Source organism: Lithobates pipiens, unplaced genomic scaffold (genome assembly GCF_037356315.1).
Source record: "Lithobates pipiens isolate NorthernLeopardFrog02 unplaced genomic scaffold, aLitPip1_a1.2 Scaffold_23, whole genome shotgun sequence".
NCBI lineage: Eukaryota > Metazoa > Chordata > Amphibia > Anura > Ranidae > Lithobates > Lithobates pipiens.
In genome coordinates, this window is record NW_027507785.1 from 214,501,048 (window position 1) to 214,524,628 (window position 23,581).

Genomic DNA, 23,581 nt, shown 5'->3' on the forward strand with positions numbered 1-23,581 from the left:
CCGGTGAGCTTGAAAATCTCCACACAGGATGAGGCAGAGAGCATATTCTTAACATTGCGGTGGCAACAAAGGTATCTGACATTGTAACAGTCACACCTGACATCTGTAAGAAGCTGACAATGAAGTCTAGTGGAGGAACTACAGTGTGCGTGCTCGGCAGTTACATTAAGAGTGGCCATCTATCAAAAATAGAAGACAGTGGGCCAGAAGGAAACCAAAGGAAAAATTAAATGGCAGTGGACAGAAAAACATGGGGACCTTGAATCACTGGAGATGGCCAAACTAGGTGGTAAGTCTGCTTAGTATAAAACATTTTGGCAAGTGAAATCGGGGACTTGCTGCAGCTTTAGTTCCACTTTAGTTAAACAGTTTCCCAGAGACGGACCACTGTAGGACACATTATCAAGCCTCCTTATGTAGTAATCAAAAAGTAAATAAATATACTGGATGGGATCAAACTCCACACTGCCATGGGATTCAGATAAACCCCTATTTCAGTAAGTAATTTTCCTCTTTCTTTTTATCCTAAAAATAAGTGGGTTGAGGGATTGCATAATGAGGAACTATTTACTGTTAAAAATAAAACTGTTCCATAGGCTTTAAAATTTACCATTCTTTTCAAATCCAAAAATTTAAGATGTTCTCAAAAGAGGGTGAGATTGTTGATGTACACTTCTCTTCTGTCAGCACTAGGTCTCTTCCTGCATAAGAGTCCACCACTAAGCTAAAACTTTAACTAAAACTAAAAAAGTGTAAAGATAAATTTTTATTTTTTTTTATAAAAAGTGGTTTCATTAATAATTTTATTTATTTATTATTGTCAAGTCTGGAAATATTAAAATTTTTAAACATTTTTTTTCTTTAAATTCAGGTACATATGAAATATTGCCTATTACGTTTCTTTTACATTCTCTTTTTGATCTAATGGGTACATTTTAGCTGTATTTAGAGCTAGAAAATTATATATATATATATATATATATATATATATATATATATATATATATAAAAAATATATATATATATATATATATATATATATATAAAAAAAAAATATATATATATATATATATATATATATATATTTGCATGGCATATGCCTCTTGCTTTTTTGTGGTCCTTGGCTAGTGTAAAGGACAACCTCACCTTTAGGGGGAAAAGGCATAAGCCAAAACTGGCTGTATGCAGGAAGGGGGATAGGGGGGCTTTCTTGAAGTCATCCGTTAGTAATTCAAATCAAAGGGGACCTAGATTTTCTCCAGCTGATGGAAAGTACATTTCCTAAAAATCTTTCTCTTGGACAAAATGTTGTAATTGATACCAATAATTACCAAAGTGCCATTATCTTTAAAAAATAAAACAAAACACCCTAAACACCCTCAAGTGACAGTTTTTTTCTAGTGATGATGAATTATACTTTAGGAATGTGTGTTGTAAAACCTTGTTTGCTTCCTAGCCACCAATTGGTAGTATTTCATTGTATTGCAAAGGGGAGGGGTGGCTTTAGAAAAAAGAGAAAAAGGCATAGGAAATGTGATATTGCATCTAATCCACAGACCTGGATCTGTGTGATAAGGAACATCATTGTTGAATGTTCAATGCATGCTAGGATGATAGTGTCAGTTTGGGTGAGGAATAGCAATAGCAGTAAAAAGCACATTAAAGAGCATTAGGGGTGACAGCAGGGGAGCAAGGACTCAGGGTCTCATGGCAACATCATAGTGCTGCAATAACATGCAACTCTGGCAGTGAGCAGTTTATTTACTTCTTAGCTGAAGCCTGGAATAAGAGCAGACAGATCTACAGAAGCTGAGGGGAGCTGAGTCGCAAGGACCAACAAGTAAGTGGATGCTGATAATAGAATATGAGTTCAAAGTCACAGGGCAAAAAGCAGCAACCCATGGCAACCAATCAAGAGTCATATTTGGAGCTTCCCTAAAGCTATTATAAGGTGAAATGTAATGAGATCTTGCACTTTTGATACAATTGTTCTTTGTGATGTCTAATTAAATAAGCCAGAAAGACAACTGCCATAGACATCACATAGCAGCTGAGTTTGAGGCCGACTGAAAATAGCTTTTTAAATCTGCCACTTCTGACATTGAACATCTCTTTCAATTATCAATATGTTTCTCATATCCCAGAGGCTGATGATGTAGTCTGAGATATTTGTTATCATTCAGGCAAATTTTCCAATTTGTTGTAAATTCTCCCATCAAGTGGTTTACAATTCATCACTATTCTGTGTGGAAGAGTGAAGGAGTAGAAGTAGCAGACATGTACCAATGTCATTGTCAAGCAAGGATCTTAGCAGGTCCCAAACAGGAACAAGTCCCTTCAGAATAGGCAGATATCTACCTACACTTTTTTGGGGGGGATATATCAGTCCAGTCATGATCTAGTTTACATCAACTGTACATGTTGTACATGAATGGCACAAGCAGACATGTCCATGCATGTGCAGTAGGCTTGATGCCATCTTTAGTCGGGGGCATGGGTATCACACGGTAGACTCACCCTAGGCACTATACTCCCCTCCCTCTCTAGATCTATTGGCTACAAGAGGCCAGAAGGGACTCATAGTCATAACCAATTATTTTAAATTTGAGAATGCTTAGATTATTAAAAAAAAATTCTCAACACACAATAAGTAAGTTCTCTTTGGCTAAAGAAAGAACAATATTGAGCATTTCTGAGCAACGGAAAATTGTTGTACAAATTGTTGTAATGATCCAAACAGGTATTACAGAATATAGTATATTTATCTTGCAAGTTTATAACAGTTTATGAAAATAGCATCTACTGGGTGTAAAAGAGTCTTCACTGATTTTCTTCACCAGGAGTTCTCCCATGGCTTTGCGATATGTTTTATAGGGCATGGCATGAATAGCTTTAATGGGCTTAATAAATGGATACAATGGGAATGTAGTTAGCAATGTACAGATTTCTGTAGTAAGGCTTTCAGACATGTATAGAGGTCTTCTATAGTTCTATAAAATTCACAAAGGCACTGCTAGGGAAGGAATGAGGATGCAAACTAAAGAAACCCATAGGTTAGTCTTTCAAAATAACAACACCATTGAAAATATAGCTAAGGTTCCTTTATTAGTTTTCCACTATGAAATCTTTGCTTTTGCTTCTTTGAATAGAGTTTGGAAAGTTTTCAGGTCATGAGCACTCTTTTTTCTTTTTTTTTTTTTTAACTGTGAGGTGCATCCATATACACAGCTGAAGCTTACAAGGTGTACAGATCAAAATACACTATGCCTACAATTATATCTCTGCAAGACATGTATTTGTTAACCTTTAGCATGGCTCAGAATGTATACGGTACTCAAGTTGTTTGCTAGAATTTTTTATGCTTTTTCAGATTTTTCCAATGTTGTGTTAGATCCACCAGAATTCCTAATGCTGTCCAAAAGGCTAATGTAAAACGCAGAGTTAAATGGCAATGCTAGGCTCCCCTGATACCTGTAATTAGAGCCCAACAGTTCTCTGTTAAGCCATATTGGACTAGGAAAAATATCCTGTTCTGACTTTTCTTCATTTCACTGAGACAGCAGTTCTTTCACCAGAAAGAACAGCATTTTACTAATGGGGAAAAAAAGAACTGTAAGCCCACGTACACACGGTCGGAGATTTTGCCAACCAAATCCGTCGGATTTTGCCCGTCGGATTTAGTCGGACGGATTGTGTCCGAAACTGTTGCATACACACGATTGGGCCAAGTTGGCGAAAAATCCGATCTTTCAGAACGTGATGACGTAATTTCGTTACGATGGGACTACATTCAGGCTAGTAGCCAATAGCTTTGATGTAGGAATTTGATCTGAGCATGCGTGGCACTTGGTCCGATGAAAATGCTCTACACATGATCGGATTAGGTCCGTCCGGCCCAGTTGGTTGGGAAATATTTCCAACATGTTGGAAAATTGGGTCGGATGGAGATTCGGACGGAATCAGTCCGATGCATACCACACACAGTCGGATTATCTGACGACACGGTCCGGTAAGACTCATTCCGACAGATTCTCCGACCGTGTGTACAAGGGCTAAGGGTTTTTGGATCAGTTGGATTTAGCCAGGGTGGTCACCTGGGATGAATTTCCATTTTAACCTACTGCAGAATTGTCCCTGAAAACAGTCACTGGTGATAATTCAGAAAATAATGTATTCCTTTTATTCCTGTATTCTCTGTGGTCCAAACAGCTTGTCAATATTTAATGTTTTATACTGGGCCTCTTTGACCATTTATCTTAAGCTTTGCACTGAACTCTATAAGTATATTCTATCTGTCATCTGTTAATTCTATCCAGGTTGCGCTTGCTACTTGGTTATGTTTTTGGGAAGCTTTCCAATAAGCACCACTGTGAGCAAAAAAAGGTATCCTCCCTACCCTCTGTAATGGATTACCGAGGCTGTCATTCAGTTTCAAAAATGACACTACACTAATGACACTTCACTTCTGATAAGGTTTTAAATCTGACATTTTTCACAGCTGTATTGTATTTTGCCTTATTTTAGGAGACAAATACAGCAGACCTAAAAGCTTCCTAATAAATTCATTTACAGTATTTTTTTCATTGACTTTATATATGCACTGCACATAAGCACAAGGTTGGAACAAGTGTACTAACGCCATTACCAGAAAACACTGTCCAAGTCTACTTAAACTGGGCATTCTGCAGGATAAAAGGTATTTTAGAAGCTGGTAGTAGGCAAGAGGAAGCTGCAAAAAAGATTTTATGTCCCAGTCTGGGAGACCTATTGGAAAGTTGCTGAGGATATGACTGCCACCATTCAAGATAGTGATTGACACATGGCTGAGCGCTTCTCTTTATATGTGAAAACAAATGAAACACAGAAAAAGGAAATTAAATCAAAACCATGTAGGTCCAATAGGAAGAATATTGCATTAAACACATAACATTACTACCTAGTGGCAAAACTACCTTCATAGTATAATATATTAAAATGGTTGTTGTGCCTATATTTGTATAAACAGCATGCTAACATTTCCCCCGATTTCCTGCTTATATGATGGTGTCAGACAGAACAAAAAGGGAGGTGATATGTCCTCTACAAGAATAAAATATAAAGCTATTTTCTAGCAACATGAGGAAGGCTTAGATAATAAGGTTTTCATTCCCGAGGGGGGGGGGGGATTTTTCTCAAAGCCCGTCTAAGGGACAGGTGTCATATAGTACAGGAATGAAAGAAAAAAATCTTGAATATAAGCACAGATAGAATCTTAAAATCTGAGAGGCACTAACCCCACCCTACTCTTTTTAAAACCTAAACAATATTTTGGTTGAAGTTGGATTTGTATTTGCTTTTCATTATTCTGTTTACTGGAACTATTTTTTCCACTTTGGAACAAGAATGAGGAGAATTTTTAAATAGAGTCACCTGTTCCATCTAAGAGAGGACATTTGCTTTCTGTTGTGTTTTCGGGAGGAGACACAGAAAGCTAAACATACATGGCAGAGGTTTTAAAAATTCCCTATTCTATCTAAAATAAAAAAAAATGGCTATAGATATACTTTATAGTGACTGATGGCTATGTTTTTCCAATTTAGCTTGGTAATGTGCAATTCTAATGTTTAGGTGACAAATGGAGGCAACCCATGAAACTGAGATAAGACGATGTATTTGTCCAAAGCCAAAGCCGCGCCAGAAGAAGTGTGAAGGTGATGGGATGAGATCTCTTTCAGAGACACCCATGCTTCTTTGTTCCCAGCGGTTTCAAGATCAAGGCCTGAGACGTAAAGCTATTTCTCAGGATAACATAAAAGCAAGAAGCCATTCTCGACCTAGTGCCATGGAAAGCAGACCTAATGATCCAGATCTTGATCTACACCCACAGCCTAGTCGATGTTTTTCGGCAGAAGAAGCAGTACGTGTCATCAAGTCTGTCTTGGATGAAGAGCTGAAGGACTGTGTTTATGATGCCACCACAAGCCAACATAGAGCAATGCAGCTTGCAGAGTTAGTAAAGGCAGCAGTAAGAGATCTTGGGTATGAACGGTACAAACTTGTCTGCTTTGTTGCAATGGGCCCAGTATCACAAGGCACTATATATTGCTGCAGCAGAAGTGTATGGAGTCCAAATTCAGATACATATGCAGAATATCTGTTTGAGAATAATTCTCTCTTTGCACTATGTGTTGTGTATGCGGGATACTATGAATGACACTGTCTACAGAACTAGATTATGGGACATGGATTTTATTAAAGGGAACAGGAGGGCTTATACCATTACAATAGAGCATGTTATTTTAAAAGCAAACAATATGCAGAAATACATGCTAAGGGATAATAAAGAAAAAACACCAGTGGTGGCTGGTGCCCAAATTTTTTTTTGGGGGGGGGGGGTGTACAAACAAATTGAAAAATACAGAACCCTCCCCATCAATTGCAGCCTCACTGTGCCCATCAAATGCAGCCATTGTGCCCATTAAATGCAGCCACTTGTGCCCATCATATGGAGCCACTTGTGCCCATCATATGGAGCCATTGTGCCCATCATACGCAGCCAATGTGCCCATCAAATGCAGCCACTGTGCCCATCAAACGCAGCCACTTGTGCCCATCATATGCAGCCACATGGGCCCATCATATGGAGCCACAGGTGCCCATCATATGCAGCCACTGTGCACATCATATGCAGTCACTTGTGCCCATCTTATGCAGCCATTTGTGACCATCTTATGCAGCCACTGTGCCCATCAAATGCAGGCACTTGTGCCCATCATATGCAGCCACTTGTGCCCATCATATGCAGCCACTGTGCCCATCATATGAAGCCACTTGTGTCCATCATATGCAGCCACTTGTGCCCATCATATGCAGCCACTGTGTCCATCATATGCAGCCACTTGTGTCCATCATATGCAGCCATGTGTGCCCATCTTATGCAGCCACTGTGCCCATGATATGCAGCCACTTGTGCCCATCATATGCAGCCATTGTGCCCATCAAACACAGCCACTTGTACCCATCAAATGCAGCCACTGTGCACATCATATGCAGTCACTTGTGCCCATCATATGCAGCCATTTGTGACCATCTTATGCAGCCACTGTGCCCATCAAATGCAGCCACTGTGCCCATCAAACACAGACACTGTGCCCATCAAATGCAGTCACTTGTGCCCATCATATGCAGCCACATGGGTCCATCATATGGAGCCACAGGTGCCCATCATATGCAGCCACTGTGCACATCATATGCAGTCACTTGTGACCATCTTATGCAGCCACTGTGCCCATCAAATGCAGCCACTTTTGCCCATCATATGCAGCCACTGGTGCCCATCATAGGCAGCCATTGTGCCCATCAAATGCAGCCACTTGTGCCCATCATATGCAGCCACTTGTGCCCATCATATGCAGCCACTGTGCCCATCATATGAAGCCACTTGTGTCCATCATATGCAGCCACTTGTGCCCATCATATGCCGCCACTGTGTCTATCACATGCAGCCACTTGTGTCTATCATATGCAGCCATGTGTACCCATCTTATGCAGCCACTGTGGCCATCATATGCAGCCACTTGTGCCCATCATATGCAGCCATTGTGCCCATCAAACGCAGCCACTTGTACCCATCAAATGCAGCCACTGTGCACATAATATGCAGTCACTTTTGCCCATCATATGCAGCCATTTGTGACCATCTAATGCAGCCAGTGTGCCCATCAAATGCAGCCACTTGTGCCCATCATAGGCAGCCATTGTGCCCATCAAATGCAGCCACTTGTGCCCATCAAATTAAGCCACTTGTGCCCATCATATGCAGCCACTTGTGCCCATCATATGCAGCCACTGTGCCCATCATATGAAGCCACTTGTGTCCATCATATGCAGCCACTTATGCCCATCATATGCAGCCAATTGTGCCCATCAAATTAAGCCATTGTGCCCATCAAACACAGCCACTTGTACCCATCAAATGCAGCCACTGTGCACATCATATGCAGTCACTTGTGCCCATCATATGCAGTCATTTGTGACCATCTTATGCAGCCACTGTGCCCATCAAATTCAGCCACTGTGCCCATCAAACGCAGACACTGTGCCCATCAAATGCAGTCACTTGTGCCCATCATATGCAGCCACATGGGTCCATCATATGGAGCCACAGGTGCCCATCATATGCAGCCACTGTGCACATCATATGCAATCACTTGTGCCCATCATATGCAGCCATTTGTGACCATCTTATGCAGCCACTGTGCCCATCAAATGCAGCCACTTTTGCCCATCATATGCAGCCACTGGTGCCCATCATAGGCAGCCATTGTGCCCATCAAATGCAGCCACTTGTGCCCATCAAATTAAGCCACTTGTGCCCATCATATGCAGCCACTTGTGCCCATCATATGCAGCCACTGTGCCCATCATATGCAGCCACTGTGCCCATCATATGAAGCCACTTGTGTCCATCATATGCAGCCACTTGTGCCCATCATATGCCGCCACTGTGTGCATCACATGCAGCCACTTGTGTCTATCATATGCAGCCATGTGTACCCATCTTATGCAGCCACTGTGCCCATCATATGCAACCACTTGTGCCCATCATATGCAGCCATTGTGCCCATCAAACGCAGCCACTTGTACCCATCAAATGCAGCCACTGTGCACATAATATGCAGTCACTTTTGCCCATCATATGCAGCCATTTGTGACCATCTTATGCAGCCACTGTGCCCATCAAATGCAGCCACTTGTGCCCATCATAGGCAGCCATTGTGCCCATCAAATGCAGCCACTTGTGCCCATCAAATTAAGCCACTTGTGCCCATCATATGCAGCCACTTGTGCCCATCATATGCAGCCACTGTGCCCATCATATGAAGCCACTTGTGTCCATCATATGCAGCCACTTATGCCCATCATATGCAGCCAATTGTGCCCATCAAATTAAGCCACTTGTTCTCAGTATATGCAGCCACTATGCATATCATATGTAGCCACCTGTGCCCATCATATGCAGCCAATTTTGCCCAGTATATGCAACCACTGAGCCCATCAGATGCAGCCACTGTGCCCATCAACCCCCCCCCACTCGCTGTGTTTGTGGCTCTGGCAGCATCCCCACCCCTCCTTGCGCAACAGTGTCAGAGCCGAGGGACTTACAGTAGCACTGTGGCAGCTCCTCTTAGAGCAGCAGCGACTTCCGCTCTGCTCCTCTACCTAAGCGCCAGGCATCAAATGCGGTTGCCTATTGCTTTGGCCAATCAGGAATCAGGTCTGACACCCTGCCTCCTGATTGGCGGGGAGGAAGGTTAGTGTGGAAATAGCGAAAATTAATTTGCTATCGTCATACAATTGGGTGGGATCAGGGTGTACTCTCTGCACCCGGAGCTCACCCTATTTTGAAGCCTATTAGAGCCTCTGGTTCTAATCAGGTGCTTCAAAAAGTACCACCCCCTCCTGTCCCCACCATGGGAATCCATGCGTCTGGCGTCCTAAAAGGGGCCAGGCACATGGATGGGAGGGCGGAGGCCGCCACTGAAAAACACACTTTTATTTCACAAAAACATTTGTTCCACCTTAGCCCAAGAGGAACACTTGAAATAACTTTGCGGTCTCAGGGAACCCCTGCTAAAAAATACTATATCTACATCTATGATACATTAGTGTGATGGTCAGTGGGAAGAATGCTCCTTATGCTTGTAGTCATTAAGAAGAATTACCCCCTTACAGATAGCTAAAAGATCAATGGTGTCAGTGGGAAGCAGAAAATGCTCATTGCTCATGGACCCCCTAACAACCTCTAGAGGAACCCTAGGGTTCCAAGGAACCTTTGATGAGAAACCCTGCTTTAAACTTTCATACACATCAGATGTTACTTTATATCAGTACAGCACCAGGGGTGAACAGGGAGGGTAAAAGAGACTTGGCTAATTGGCAAATTATTTATGAAACTTAGAGTGAAGCCAAACAGAGAATGAACAAATTGCATGTAGCACAATATTAGAGCTAACATTAGCAGGGGTGGAGCATTAATTAAAGAGTAATTTTAGAGATATAGTATAGATCAGACTACACAAACACTCAATCTTACTTATAAACCTCTAGAAAATTACCAATCTCAGATTTTGTCCACACAACACTTTTAATGTTAAAATAAAATTTTCTTTTGTTGTAAATATGTGAAAATTATATTCTTGATTGTTGATGAACTAAATAAAGACTTTGAATGAACCTTTTATCTTGTGTGCTACTTTTGTTGTATAACACTTAGGATGATTACTCTAAGGCTGGCCATTTTTTCATGTTGAACAAAAAAAGTAAATTTCCCTATTCACACACTCAATGTGGATGGGGGAATCCTTCCCACTGGGATATTGTATTCTGACAGTGAGGAGCCTTCTCCGAATACAATAATTAGTGTTACCGGCCATGAGCGTCCACATGGGGGAGCAAGGTGGGCACACACGGACACTCAGGGCCGATCCTGAGTGGGTGTCCAGGGTTCTCACAGGAGACTAGACAGCAGTGGGAGCCATTGGTTTCTGCTGCTGTCAATCATGTCATGTGATGAGGGAAAACTCGAAGAAGAGGAGGAGCCAAGATTGCATTTGGAGGACCAACCAACTGTTATTTTGAGGGGGGGGAACCTTTACCATTACTTTAAGGTGGAGGCAGATCACATGATTGCATGACTCTGCAGGCATATATAAAGGAAAAATATTTCAGCTTTGTATGCATTAATATATTATCAAATGTACTGTATGAATGAAAGCAGTGTAAGTGACTGGATGTGATCTGTTATCAGCCTCCTGCAGTCCCTATACAGAAAGCTCACACTGGAAGACAGAGTTACTGCAATCAGTCAGCTGTACCACTGTTCTCATGTGCTGTGTACACATCCTTCATGTAATCTTTGTAGATTGCTTGGAGTTTGGCTTTCAGTGCACTACATTGCTGTTAGCATTAATGGCTTACAGCAGAATTTTAAGCTGCTTACAGTTGTATTAAAAAGTAATAGTGTGTTTAACCAAATCACCCCCGGAAGGATTTACCCCCTTCCTGACCAGAACACTTTTTACAATTTGGCATTGCGCTGCTTTAATTGGTAATTGCACGGCCATGCAATGCTGTACCCAAACAAAATTTGCATTTTTTGCACAAAGTTGTCACTAAATTATATCTTGCTCAAACATGTCATGGACATATGTGAAATTACACCCCATAATACATTCTGCTGCTTCTCCTGAGTACAAGGATACCACATGTGTGAGACTTTTTGGGAGCCTAGCTGTGTACAGGACCCCGATAACCAATCACTGCCTTCAGGATTTCTAAGGGCGTAAAATGGTGATTTCCCTTACTCAATACCTATCACAGTTTCAGAGGCCATGAAATGTCAAGAGAGCACAAAACCCCTTCCCTCAAATGACCCCATTTTGGAAAGAAGACACTTCAAGATATTTGCGGAGAGGCATGTTGAGTCCATGGAATATTTTATATTTTGCCACAAGTGTCGGGAAAATTAATTTTTTATTTTTTTTACACAAAGTTGTCACTAAATGATATATTGTTCAAACATTATATGTAGAATTACACCCCAAAATACATTTTGTTGCTTTTTCTGAGTATGGGGATACCACATGTGTGAGACTTTTTTGCAGTCTAACTGCGTACAGGACCCCAAAAACCAACCACCGCTGTTGAGTATTTTGCAGATCTCGATTTTTGTCAAAAAGTTTTGAAAATTGAAAAAAAAAAAAAAATAATAATTCTTATCTTTCTTAATTTTCAAAAACAAATGAGAGCTGCAAAAAACTCACCATGCCTCTTAGCAAATACCTTGGGGTGTCTACTTTCCATAATGCTATCTGGGCATTTTATGGCCTCCGAAACTGTAATAGTTAGCAAGGATGTAAAATCACCATTTTAGGCCTTTAGAAAGCCAGAAGGCGGTGATTGTTTTTTCGGGGTTCTGTACATGGATAGGCTCCCAAAAAGTTTCACACTTGTGTTATCCCCGTACTCAGGAAAAGCAGCAGAGTGCATTTTGGGGTGAAAATACCACATATGTCTATGGCATGTTTTAGCAATTTATCATTTAGTGACAACTGCAAAAAAAAAAAGTACGTTTGTAATTTTCCCGGAAGTCGTGCAAAATATAAAATATTCCATGGACTCAACATGCCTATCAGAAAATAGCTTGGGGTGTCTACTTTCCAAAAAGGGTTCATTTGGGGGGGGGTTTGGACTGTCCTGGTATTTTATGCACAACATTAGAAGACAAAGCCCTTTCTGACACTTTTTTTTTACATGAAAAAATATTTTCTTTTTTTTCCTAGAAAATTACCGTATTTATTGGCATATAACATGAACCCCAAGTTTAGGAGGAAATTTTAAGGAAATTTTTTTTAGGAGGGAAGTTTAAGGAAAAAAACTTACATTAAAATGCCCATCAATGCAGCCTTGTCAGTGTCCATCTGCAGCCTTGCCCAGTGTCCATCTGCAGCCTTGTCCATCATTGTAGCCTTGCCCAGTGTCCATCTGCAGCCTTGCCCAGTACCTTTGCACCCTTGCCCAGTGGCTTTGCAGCCTTGCCAGTCTCTTTGCAGCATTTCCCTGTTTTAAATTTGGTGACGATTTCTGCCGACTGTGAGCAGACAGTGGAGAGGAGCGAGCGAAGCCAGGATACAAAAAAAGCAGAGTGTACTTCGGCTTTACTCGGCTCCTCTCGCAGTCCCGTCCACCTCCACTGATTGCGAGAGGAGCGAGCGCCGCTGACATACAGAAAGCCGAGTGTACTTCGGCCAGACTCGGCTCTGCTCACAGTCAGGGACGGGATTGCAAGAGGAGCCGAGACTAGCCGAAGTACATTCGGCTTTCTGTATGTCAGCGGCGCTCACTCCTCTCGCAATCAGTGGAGGTGGGCGGGACTGCGAGAGGAGCTGTGTAAAGCTGAGTGTACTTCCGCTTTGTGTATCTCGACTCCGCTCGCTCGTTTCCTTACAACCAGCGGGAGATCAGCGGGGATTGGCGTATAACATGCACCCACGATTTTCCTGAATTTAAAGGGGAAAAAAGTGTGTGTTATACGCCGATAAATACGGTACTTTGAACCCCCCAAACATTATATATTTTCTTAAAACAAAGACCCTACAGATTAAAATGGTGGCTGTTGCAATTTTTTTTCCACACAGTAATTGCAAAGCGATTTTTCAAATGCAACTGTATTGGAAAAAAATACATTTTTTTCAATTTTAATGCATTAAACACACTATATTGCCAAAATATTTGATGAAATAAAAAAGATGATCTTATGCCAAGTACATGGATACCAAACACGACATGCTTTAAAATTGCGCACAAACATGCAGCGGTAACAAACTACATACATTTTTAAATCCTTTAAAAGCTTTTACAGGTTACCACTTTAGATTTACAGAGGAGTTCTACTGCTAAAATTACTGCCCTCGATCTGACATTCATGGTGATATCTCACATGCATGGTGAAATTGCTGTTTACATACGACACAAGACCGACGCTTGCGTTCGCCTTTGCATGTGAGCACAGGGGGACAGGGGTGCTTTCTTTTTATTATTATTATTTATTTTGCTTTTTTATTTTATTTTTAAACTTTTCCTTTAATTTTTTTTTATCATTTTTATTGTTATCTCAGAGAATATAAATATTCACAATTATAGTACTAGGTAGTGACGGGTACTCTTTTTAAAAAAAAATTGGGGACCCTAGATCTCTCCTCTGGCCTCAAAGCATCTGACCACACCAAGATTGTGTGATAAAATACTTTCCCAATGGCGCTGTTTATATCCGGCGAAATGCTCGTAGCTTCCGGTTTCTCAGGCGATAGAGATGATTGGAGCCATTCCAGTTTCCAATCAGCTCTATGGTCAGCTGGCAGAACCAGCAGTTGAATTCTCTGGTTCCCTGGTGGGACAGGAGAGCCAAAGAAAACCATAGAAGACGGTGGAGGTGGGGAAACGTTCCCTCCCACTGCTTGTAAAGCAGTCTAGAGGCTAATTAGCCACTAGGAATGCTTTTACATGAAAGCCGACCACTGAAAAGAATGATTCCAAGATGATACCTAAACCTGCAGGCATCATTCTGGTATAACCATTCAAAGTCCAGAAACATACCAGTACGTTGCTGGTCCTTGTTGGGCTTGTTTTTGTGTGATTTTTTATGTTTTTTTTATAAACTGTAAACTCTAACTGTAAACATTCCAGATTAGGGTCTCAAAATGTGATGGCTATCTCATCTTTCGAGACCCTGTGTACGTGTGCCCTAGGACTGTGCAATGCTGTACCCTATGCTAATACTCCACTAGTGTGTGGTAGCGTTTGAAACAGTCACCAATGCAGAGGTTGGTGAGGACAGGAGGGATAATAAAAGCGGGTGTCACATCTATATCCGCATTTTCTGCAGACACCACATCTTCTTTGGGGGTCTCTTTGGGTAGGGGTACCAGGGAGGACATATGGAAATTCCTCTCATGCAGCCCGCTCACAAAGGGGCTGTGATGATCTCTTCCTGGAATTTAACCATCTGTGGCGGTGATCACTGGGGACAGGGGTTGATCAAGGGGTTAAACCCTTAATAGGGTGGTTAGGGGGATCCCTAGACCTATCTGGGATTACCACTAAGTACTCTAACATTGATTAATGTCACTAATGACGCCCGTACAGTGATCGAAAAAAAATATGAACACTGTACTGGGTGACACAGTGACAGGGGGTGAAAGGGGTTAACTGGGGGGGCGAAATATGTGCCTATGTGTACTGTGTCAGTATAGTGTTGGTGCAACTCACGTTTGGATGTCTTCTATCCTCTGTCTGGAATAAAAAGACTTCCACAAGGACCCATTAGCAGGTCCAGGCCAGAAATCATTGGCCTGGGCCTGGAGACTGATCGGTTCTGAAGTGAATCCGATCGGCGTGGCCATAGTAAGGTAATGTCGATTTGCCCAGCCGAGCCAACCTGCCGCAGTAAAACTGCGCTGGCTGGTCCAGAACTGGTTAAAAAGTGAGTAAAGCTCAAAATCCTTATAATAGCTTTTTTTATTTCCATACGCACACAGATGCATTGGGAACACTGCACAGTCTATTCCAAATCAAAACATGAAGAAAAATGTTTAAAATTTGTTATTACTTTACAGAAAGTGAAGACAAATGAATATTAGGCTTTTCCAAAAAATAGCAGTGTCTGCATTTTTCATTACAAACTCAAACATTTAAGCCCCATACACACTATCAGATTTTCTGCTGATTTTTGTCTTCAGATTTACCAAAACCATGTAGTGCAAGGGCCTGCCCGATTGCATACAAATTGAAACTCCAGAGGTTTGACCTCATATTATATGGTTTTGGTAAATCTGAAGGAAAAAATCAGCAGAAAATCTGATAGTGTGTATGGGGCTTCACTGTTTAAACTGAAAAATGCTAGACGATTTAGCTTTCCTGTGAATCACTGAACTAGTATTTAGTTGTATAACCACTGTTACTGAGAACTGATTCACATCTGTGTTGCATGGAGTCGACCAACTTCTGGCACCTGTGAACATTTATTCCTGCCCAGGAAGATTGCTCTACCGTCCACAGTTCCTCTGCATTTCTTGGTTCTACCTCAGAAACAGCATTTTTGATGTCACTCCACAAGTTTTCTATTGGATTAAGGTCTGGGGATTGGGCTGGCCAGTCCATAACGTTACTCTTGTTGGTCTGGAACCAGGATGCTGCCCACTTACTGGTGTCTTGTTGAAATACCCCTTTCAAGGGCATTTCCACTTCAGCATATGGCAACATGACCTCTTCAAGTATTTTGATGTATTCAAATTGATCCATGATCCCTGGTATGCGATAAATAGGCCCAACACTGTAGTATGAAAAACATTCCCAAATTGTGATGCTTGCATCACCATGCTTCACTGCCTTCACAGTATACTGTGGCTTGAATTCAGTGTTTGGAGGTCATTCGGCGAACTGTCTGTGACCCCTAGACCCAAAAAGAACCCAAAAAGAACAATCTTGCTTTCATCAGTCAACAAAAATGTTTCGCCATTTCTCTTTAGGCTAGTCAATCTGTTCTTTGGCAAATTGTAAAGTTTTTCAACAATGGGACTTTGCAGGGACTTCTTGCCAATAGCTTGGCTTCACATAGGCATCTTCTAATAGTTAAAGTACTCATATGTAACTTTAGACCTTCTTTGATCACCCTGGAGCTGATCATTGGCTGAATCTTCATTTTGGCTATTCTTCGTTCCATTTGAATGGTAGTTTTCCGTTTTCTTCCACATCTTTCTGGTTGTGGTTAAAATTTTAAAGCATTTGAGATAATTTTAGCTGAGAATCCTATCAGTTTCTGCACTTCTTTAAATGTTTCACCTCTCCAATCAACTTTTTAATCAAAGTATACTGTTCTTGTGAACAATGTCTTGAACAACCCATTTAACTCAGATTTTCAGAGAGAAATGCACTATACCCAGCATGTACAACATTTGCTGCTTTCGTCCTTTAATCACTTGCTGCAAATCGCCATAGCTGTCCATTGATATTTTGAAGCAAAATACCATTGTTAGCTGCCATAACCCCGATATTTTCAGAAACAGCAGGTGGTCCGCTTTGTGATAAAAGTAGTCTCTGCAGCGGATTCGCCAATATAAACAAAGAAAGAATTTTCTCCTGCGCTCATGAAGGTGTTGTTGATATAAAATGGTAGTACTTTCAAAAGGAAAAGATAAATTAAAAGATGATCATGCGAGTCCCTCTGTCTAAACTGACCAGGGGTGGTCCGAAGTAAGCCAAGTGTAAGAGAGAGGTGGAAGGTGTGTGATCTGATGCATTGATCAAGATGTTACAGTTTATTCATAAAAAAGGGGGGTGAATCCATACAAAAAGTATCTACGTGTTCATAAAACCAGGTTACATGTATACACATTAAAATAAGAAAATAGACATGCCCATGTAAGGGAAAGTGCTAGAATTTTACTGACGCATTTTGAGGAAAACCCTCTTCATCAGAGCCTTGTAGAACGACAAGAGAGGTCTGTATAGTATTGTGGATTGACATACAGCGGAGTGGCTAGTTGGGAGGAATGTCACATGGTAAGTGATGAGTTCTCCTACGCTTTAAGTTTGTCCACATCCCAGCGCTCTATATGTCATAGAGAGATGTGATTCATATGTTCCTTATGGCAATTCAATGTGTATCTGTCGGTTGTGCCTGCATCCATCTTTACAAGAAGGATGCAGCCTGCATGCATCTGTTTGAGAACATGAGACAGTTGCTTCTGTAAGGGTTCCAGGTAGCTCCAATCAGAAAGTAGTCTTGGGTTGCAATAAGGATATCAGCTGTCTGGAGAGAAAAAGCGAATGCATACGTAAGTCGCACCCGCATATGAAAACGGTGTTCAAACCACACATGTGATGTATGGCTGCGATCATTAGAGCGAGAGCAATCAGCACTAGATTTCCTCTGTAACTCAAAACTGGTAACCTGTAGACATTTTTAAATGTTGCTTATGGAGGTTTTTAAGAGTCAAAGTTTGTCGCCATTCCATGAGAGGGCGCAATTTTGAAGCACGACATGTAGGGTATCAATTTACTTGGTGTAACATTATCTTTCACAATATTTAAAAAAAAATTGGGCTAACTTTACTTTGTTTTTTTTTAAGTAAAAAAAGTGAGTATAAAAGAAAAGAGGTGCCTCTAAGGCCCCTTTCACACTGGGGCGGCGCGGGCGTCGGTGGTAAAGCGCCGCTATTTTTAGCGGCGCTTTACCGTCGTTTTAGCGGTGGTCTGTGGCCACTAGCAGGCAAAAAAGGGTTAAAACTGCCGGCAAAGCACCGCTGCAGCGGCGGTATAGCCGCGCTGCCCCACTGATTTCAATGGGTTTCACAGCTCCTTTCACCGCTCCAAAGATGAGGCTAGCAGGATGTTTTACAACGTCCTGCTAGCGCACCGCTCCATTGTGAAAGCCCGCTTGCTTTCACGCTGGAGTGAAAGGGGCCGGTTTTTTCAGGCGCTACACGGGCGCTATTTTTAGCGCTGTAGCGCCTGAAAACCACCCCAGTGTGAAAGGGGCCTTAGTGTGGCAATATGGTTACATTTAATGAAGGTACAACATTTAGCAACTCACATCCCCCCAACCCATCATCCTCTGCACCACCATTAACGTCATCCCTTCCATGCTGTGCTCCTCAAGCTCTTCAAGCCTCGCTTTCAGATCTTTCTACAGCAAGGTAGTCTTCCCGGTCACAATTGCAGATTGACATCGGTGAGAGCCGGTGGTGCGGGGATGGTCTATGAGGACCACTTTACCCCAGATGCCTGCATACTTAGATGTGCCTGTTTTAATCATCAACCATGTGAGTTGCTAAATGCTGTACCTTCATTTAATGTAACCATATTGCTAAACTTAGAGGTGCCTGTCTTCTCTTTTATACTCTGTAGCTCCTGATGGATTTTGCTTCTAATCCCTTTGTGGAAGATGACATTTGTGGATGGACATTTTATGGTTACACAACCTATCACATTGCTATAATCTTTTTATATGGACTATAAACTGAAAGACCTATGAATAAATGGTTGTGGAACGATTCATCTGAGTTTCCATTATTTCTTATGGGGAAATTCGTTTTGATATACAAGTGCTTTGGATTTCAAGCATGTTTCTGGAATGAATTATGCTCGCAAGCCAAGGTTTTACTGTACACAGAATCAGCAGCATGCATGTCATGACTGTTGGGTCTGTTGGTTTTCTATTACTCTACTACACCTACTAGTAGATTATTTGCCACGTAGAAATATAATTTATATAAAAAACAGTGGCTGGTCTGGTTATTGATGTTGGACTGCTATTATTTTGAACACAACTGTATATTTTATATTCCCTGGTCTCCCCCCCCCCCCCCATGAACCTGGTAATGAAATATCAAACTTTATAAATAGGTAAATGTCAATCTGGAGCAGTAGGCATTACTAGGCAGACTGCCCTATGTATCTCCCACATGTGATACTGAGCCTTCATTAATGGAAAAACTGTGAATGAGAGGAATATACCAGGGAAAAATAAACAACTCACCGCACTCTACCCAATATCCCATTTGGGCTTGTGAACATTTTTTCTGACTTAGGCCTCTGTTAGCCAGTAAATGTTCAATCATCCAAAATAGTGCCAACTATTTTGGATGAGTGGACTGGGAACAGGCCAGCTGGGGAGGAAACAGCAAAACCAAAAGCAAGGTTGGAATTCAGCTGAACAGAAGGACCACACAGTCTGTAACGCCTGCCATTTGTAAATGATATACATAATTTTCTGTAATGAAACACATTTGAGACCTACATCCCATGTCTCATAGTAGTACAAATCCAGCTACTGGACATACTACAGTATATATAAATCTTTATTCTCAAATAATACTGGCATATGATGATATATGAAGTCACAGTGGGTTTGATTAACTAGAAGCTAGTGACGTCCCACCTGTCACACTATCTAGCTTCATGCTATGACGGCTATTTTCAGCTGGTCACGTGTTACATTCAGATGATGGGTGACATTCCTTCATCCACAGACTGAGTGCAAGGTCTGTAGCAGTCTCCCATAGAACTCAGGACCCTGTGATACTACTCAAGGATTTATTTTTTTATGCAAAATGTATACATTCTATTGTACTACACTGAATGGGAATTCTTTCAGGAATACTGCTGTGTGCTTTAAATCTTCATAAGTACATGAGTACTACATTCATACATGTGTTGCAATAAGGAAGATGCAGTGATGATATCAATCAGGGTAAGATACAATGTGAAAATGAATGTATTTGTATTTGTTTATTTTATTATTATGCCCATTTTAACAGTTATCCGTAAGCTATTGTGAAATGTTTACAGCATGCAACAGCCTTATAGCTGCACATTTAGGATGTACATATTTTGTTTTTCTATTTCAATTTTTTTATTTGATGTGTTTTTTTTAGGTCGTTTTAGAACAGGTTACAATGGGTTCATTGTAAGATAATTTTATTTACTATATCAATATACATTAAAAAGCTAATGCTAACAAGTATCCATATTCTGCATTAGTAAATAGCCATATTGAAAGAGGCCACTGCCATCAGGGAATACTGTTTCCATGAAGGAGTGTACCTGGTATATAGCAATGTTTAGGTGGGTGGTACGTGTCAAAGTACATCAAAATGAATGGCAAGACCCAAGGTTACCCAGCAGAATATTGCCCAAAGCTTCATACTTTCTCTGCCGGCTTGCCTTCTTCCCATAGTACATCCTGGTGCCATCTCTTCCCCAGGTAAGCAACGCACATGCACCCGGCCAAACATATGATGTAAAATAAAAAAGTGCTGCAGCATCCTACCAATCAGGTACGAGCCATTACTTGCATGCATAAAAGTTTATTCTGCATTCTCACTTTTTCAACATTTTGCACAAGCAACATTTACAATCTTCTAATCAACAGGCAACCTCATTTCTTAGCCCTCGTACACACGGTCGGAGATTCCGACAGAATGTGTCCTATCGGACTGTTTTGACGGATATTCCGACCAAGTTTTCCAACTTGCAGGTAAAATTTTCCGACAAAATGCTCCTAGCGGACATACTCCGATCATATGTAGCCTACTCCGACGGACAAAGTGCCACGCATGCTCAGATTAAATTCCTAGACCAAAGCTATTGGCTACTAGCCTGAACGTAGTCCCGTCATAACGAAATAACGTCATCACGTTATGTACAATAGTATTTTCCGACAACTTAGTCCAACCGTGTGTATGCAACATCACTTCCGGACCTCTTCCTTAATTAATCCGTTGGAATTACTCCGACGGATTTGGTTGTCGAAATCTCCGACCGTGTGTACAAGGGCTTACAGTGTAGCTTTAATTAGATCCCATAAATTCACTTAATCCTTTAAAAAAAATTAGTAACAACATCCTAAAATATTATTTTCCAACCTATCCAGCATCAATATGTAAATACTCAGACACCCAGTAAGTTATGCTATACATAGCCATTGTCTAGCATCTCACCTTAGATGTCACATACTGTATACGCAAATGTTATGATGATGATTTTTAGGTTTGAATGCTTTTCTCTGGTTTTAAGATAATGAACAACAAATGATATTATTTATAAAAAATGAAATTATACATCGATCAGCCATAAATTTCTGACCACTGACAGGCTAAATGAATAACATTGATTATCTCGCTACAATAGCATCTGAAAGTCAGTTGGATATATTAGGCAGAAGGGATGAGCTTCGTGTTCGAGTCGAACTTCGGCTGTTCGCCCGTTCGGCGAATTCCGAACGTTATGGGCCGTTCGCGCCAAATTCGTGTGGCGCTCACGCCCCACAATGCACTGCGCCATCGCAGTGCATTGCTGGCTCATGATTGGCCAAGCATGAACTGTGACCCCGCATGCTTGGCCAATCACAGCGCCGGCAGCGAGGAGAGCCATGATTGGCCACAGGTACACTGTGTAGTACACGCCCCACACTATATAAGGCCGCCAGCGCGGCGGCCTTGTGTAACGTGTTGGCATCTGTAGGAGTTAGTGGGTGTTCTGTGTACCTTCAACACAGTATACACTGATCGTTATCGGATGATTTTGCGTTCGTGCTCTTCTGTAGTGGTTGTTGTCTGCGTGCCCTGACCGCAGTATATACCGCTATATCCACCTATATAGCTAGCTATATTTTTCTTTTTTAATAGAGCTTGCAGTCAGTTGTAGGAGATTGTGCGTGCTGTCTGTGTGCCCTGAACCCATTATACACAGCTATATCCACCTATATAGCTAACTATCTTGCTCTTTTTTAATAGAGCTTGCATTCAGTTGTAGGAGATTGTGCGTGCTGTCTGCATGCCCTGAACCCAGTATACACCGCTATATCCACCTATATAGAGCTTGCAGTCAGTTGTAGGAGATTGTGCGTGCTGTCTGTGTGCCCTGAACCCATTATACACAGCTATATCCACCTATATAGCTAACTATCTTGCTCTTTTTTAATAGAGCTTGCATTCAGTTGTAGGAGATTGTGCGTGCTGTCTGCATGCCCTGAACCCAGTATACACCGCTATAGCCACCTATATAGCTAACTATCTTGCTCTTATTAAATAGAGCTTGCAGTCAGTTGTAGGAGATTGTGCGTGCTGTCTGCGTGCCCTGAACCCAGTAAACACCGCTATATCCACCTATATAGCTAGCTATCTTGCTCGTTTTAAATAGAGCTTGCAGTCAGTTGTAGAAGATTGTGCGTGCTGTCTGCGTGCTCTGAACCCAGTATACACCGCTATATCCACCTATATAGCTAACTATCTTGCTCTTTTTAAATAGAGCTTGCAGTCAGTTGTAGGAGATTGTGCGTGCTGTCTGTGTGCTCTGAACCTAGTATCCACCGCTATATCCACCTATATAGCTAACTATCTTGCTCTTTTTAAATAGAGCTTGCAGTCAGTTGTAGGAGATTGTGCATGCTGTCTGCGTGCTCTGAACCCAGTATACACCGCTATATCCACCTATATAGCTAACTATCTTGCTCTTTTTAAATAGAGATTGCAGTCAGTTGTAGGAGATTGTGCGTGCTGTCTGCATGCTATGAAACCAGTATACCCCGCTATATCCACCTATATAGCAAACTATCTTGCTCTTTTTAAATAGAGCTTGCAGTCAGTTGTAGGAGATTGTGCGTGCTGTCTGCGTGCTCTGAACCCAGTATACACCACTATATCCACCTATATAGCTAACTATCTTGCTCTTTTTAAATAGAGCTTGCAGTCAGTTGTAGGAGATTGTGCGTGCTGTCTGCGTGCTCTGAACCCAGTATACACCGCTATATCCACCTATATAGCTAACTATCTTGCTCTTTTTAAATAGAGCTTGCAGTCAGTTGTAGGAGATTGTGCGTGCTGTCTGCGTGCTCTGAACCCAGTATACACCGCTATATCCATCTATATAGCTAGCTATCTTGCTCGTTTTAAATAGAGCTTGCAGTCAGTTGTAGGAGATTGTGCGTGCTGTCTGCGTGCTCTGAACCCAGTATACACCACTATATCCATCTATATAGCTAGCTATCTTGCTCTTTCCACCTACATAGCTCTTCTCTAATTGAGCCATCTGCCATCTGCAGGAGTTAGTGGATGTTGTGTGTGCCTCCAGCACAATATACACTACCCAATTGCTGGTTTTCCCAACTCCCTTCAGGCCATTACCATGTCTGGAAGGCCAGCAAGGAGAGGCAGACAGGAGGGAGCCGATAAAAGAGAGCAAGCAGGCTCTGTGTCTAGAGACAACAGTGCTGGTCGTGGACGCGGTGCATCGTCATCATCAGCACGTGGCCATGGGACACGCTTGTCCTTCTTTTTGGCAGCTGGACATGTTGAGCCGCAACATGCCAACGACTTGGTAGAGTGGATGACCAAGCCCTCTTCATCCTCCTCATCCTCTCTCACCCAGGCTCTGGGTACTAGCAAAGCAGCTGCCAACGCATCGATTTCCCTCCTCTCAATGTCATCATCAGTGACTCCTTCCCTAGACTCACCATGTCCTCCTGAGGAGTCTCCTGAAC

The 23,581-nt window shown here is 41.8% G+C and overlaps 2 protein-coding genes across 3 annotated transcripts in view; both read left to right on the forward strand.

The window, feature by feature from the left end:
* Window positions 1-1,488: 1,488 nt before the first annotated feature.
* Window positions 1,489-10,220, forward strand: LOC143928146 (dynein light chain Tctex-type 5-A-like). The gene is made up of 2 exons (XM_077452831.1): window positions 1,489-1,840; window positions 5,608-10,220. Exon 2 carries the CDS (start codon window positions 5,615-5,617, stop codon window positions 6,191-6,193), a length of 579 nt encoding a protein of 192 aa, XP_077308957.1. The 5' UTR covers window positions 1,489-1,840; window positions 5,608-5,614; the 3' UTR covers window positions 6,194-10,220.
* Window positions 10,221-19,543: 9,323 nt separating this feature from the next.
* LRRC39 (leucine rich repeat containing 39) overlaps window positions 19,544-23,581 on the forward strand; it is a 47,270-nt gene continuing 43,232 nt past the window's right edge. The window contains exon 1 of one of the 2 annotated variants that reach the window (XM_077452835.1): window positions 19,544-19,792. The gene's annotated coding sequence lies outside the window, so the exon portion shown is untranslated. The remainder of the gene's footprint in view (window positions 19,793-23,581) is intronic. The other variant, XM_077452836.1, reaches the window with a different exon arrangement.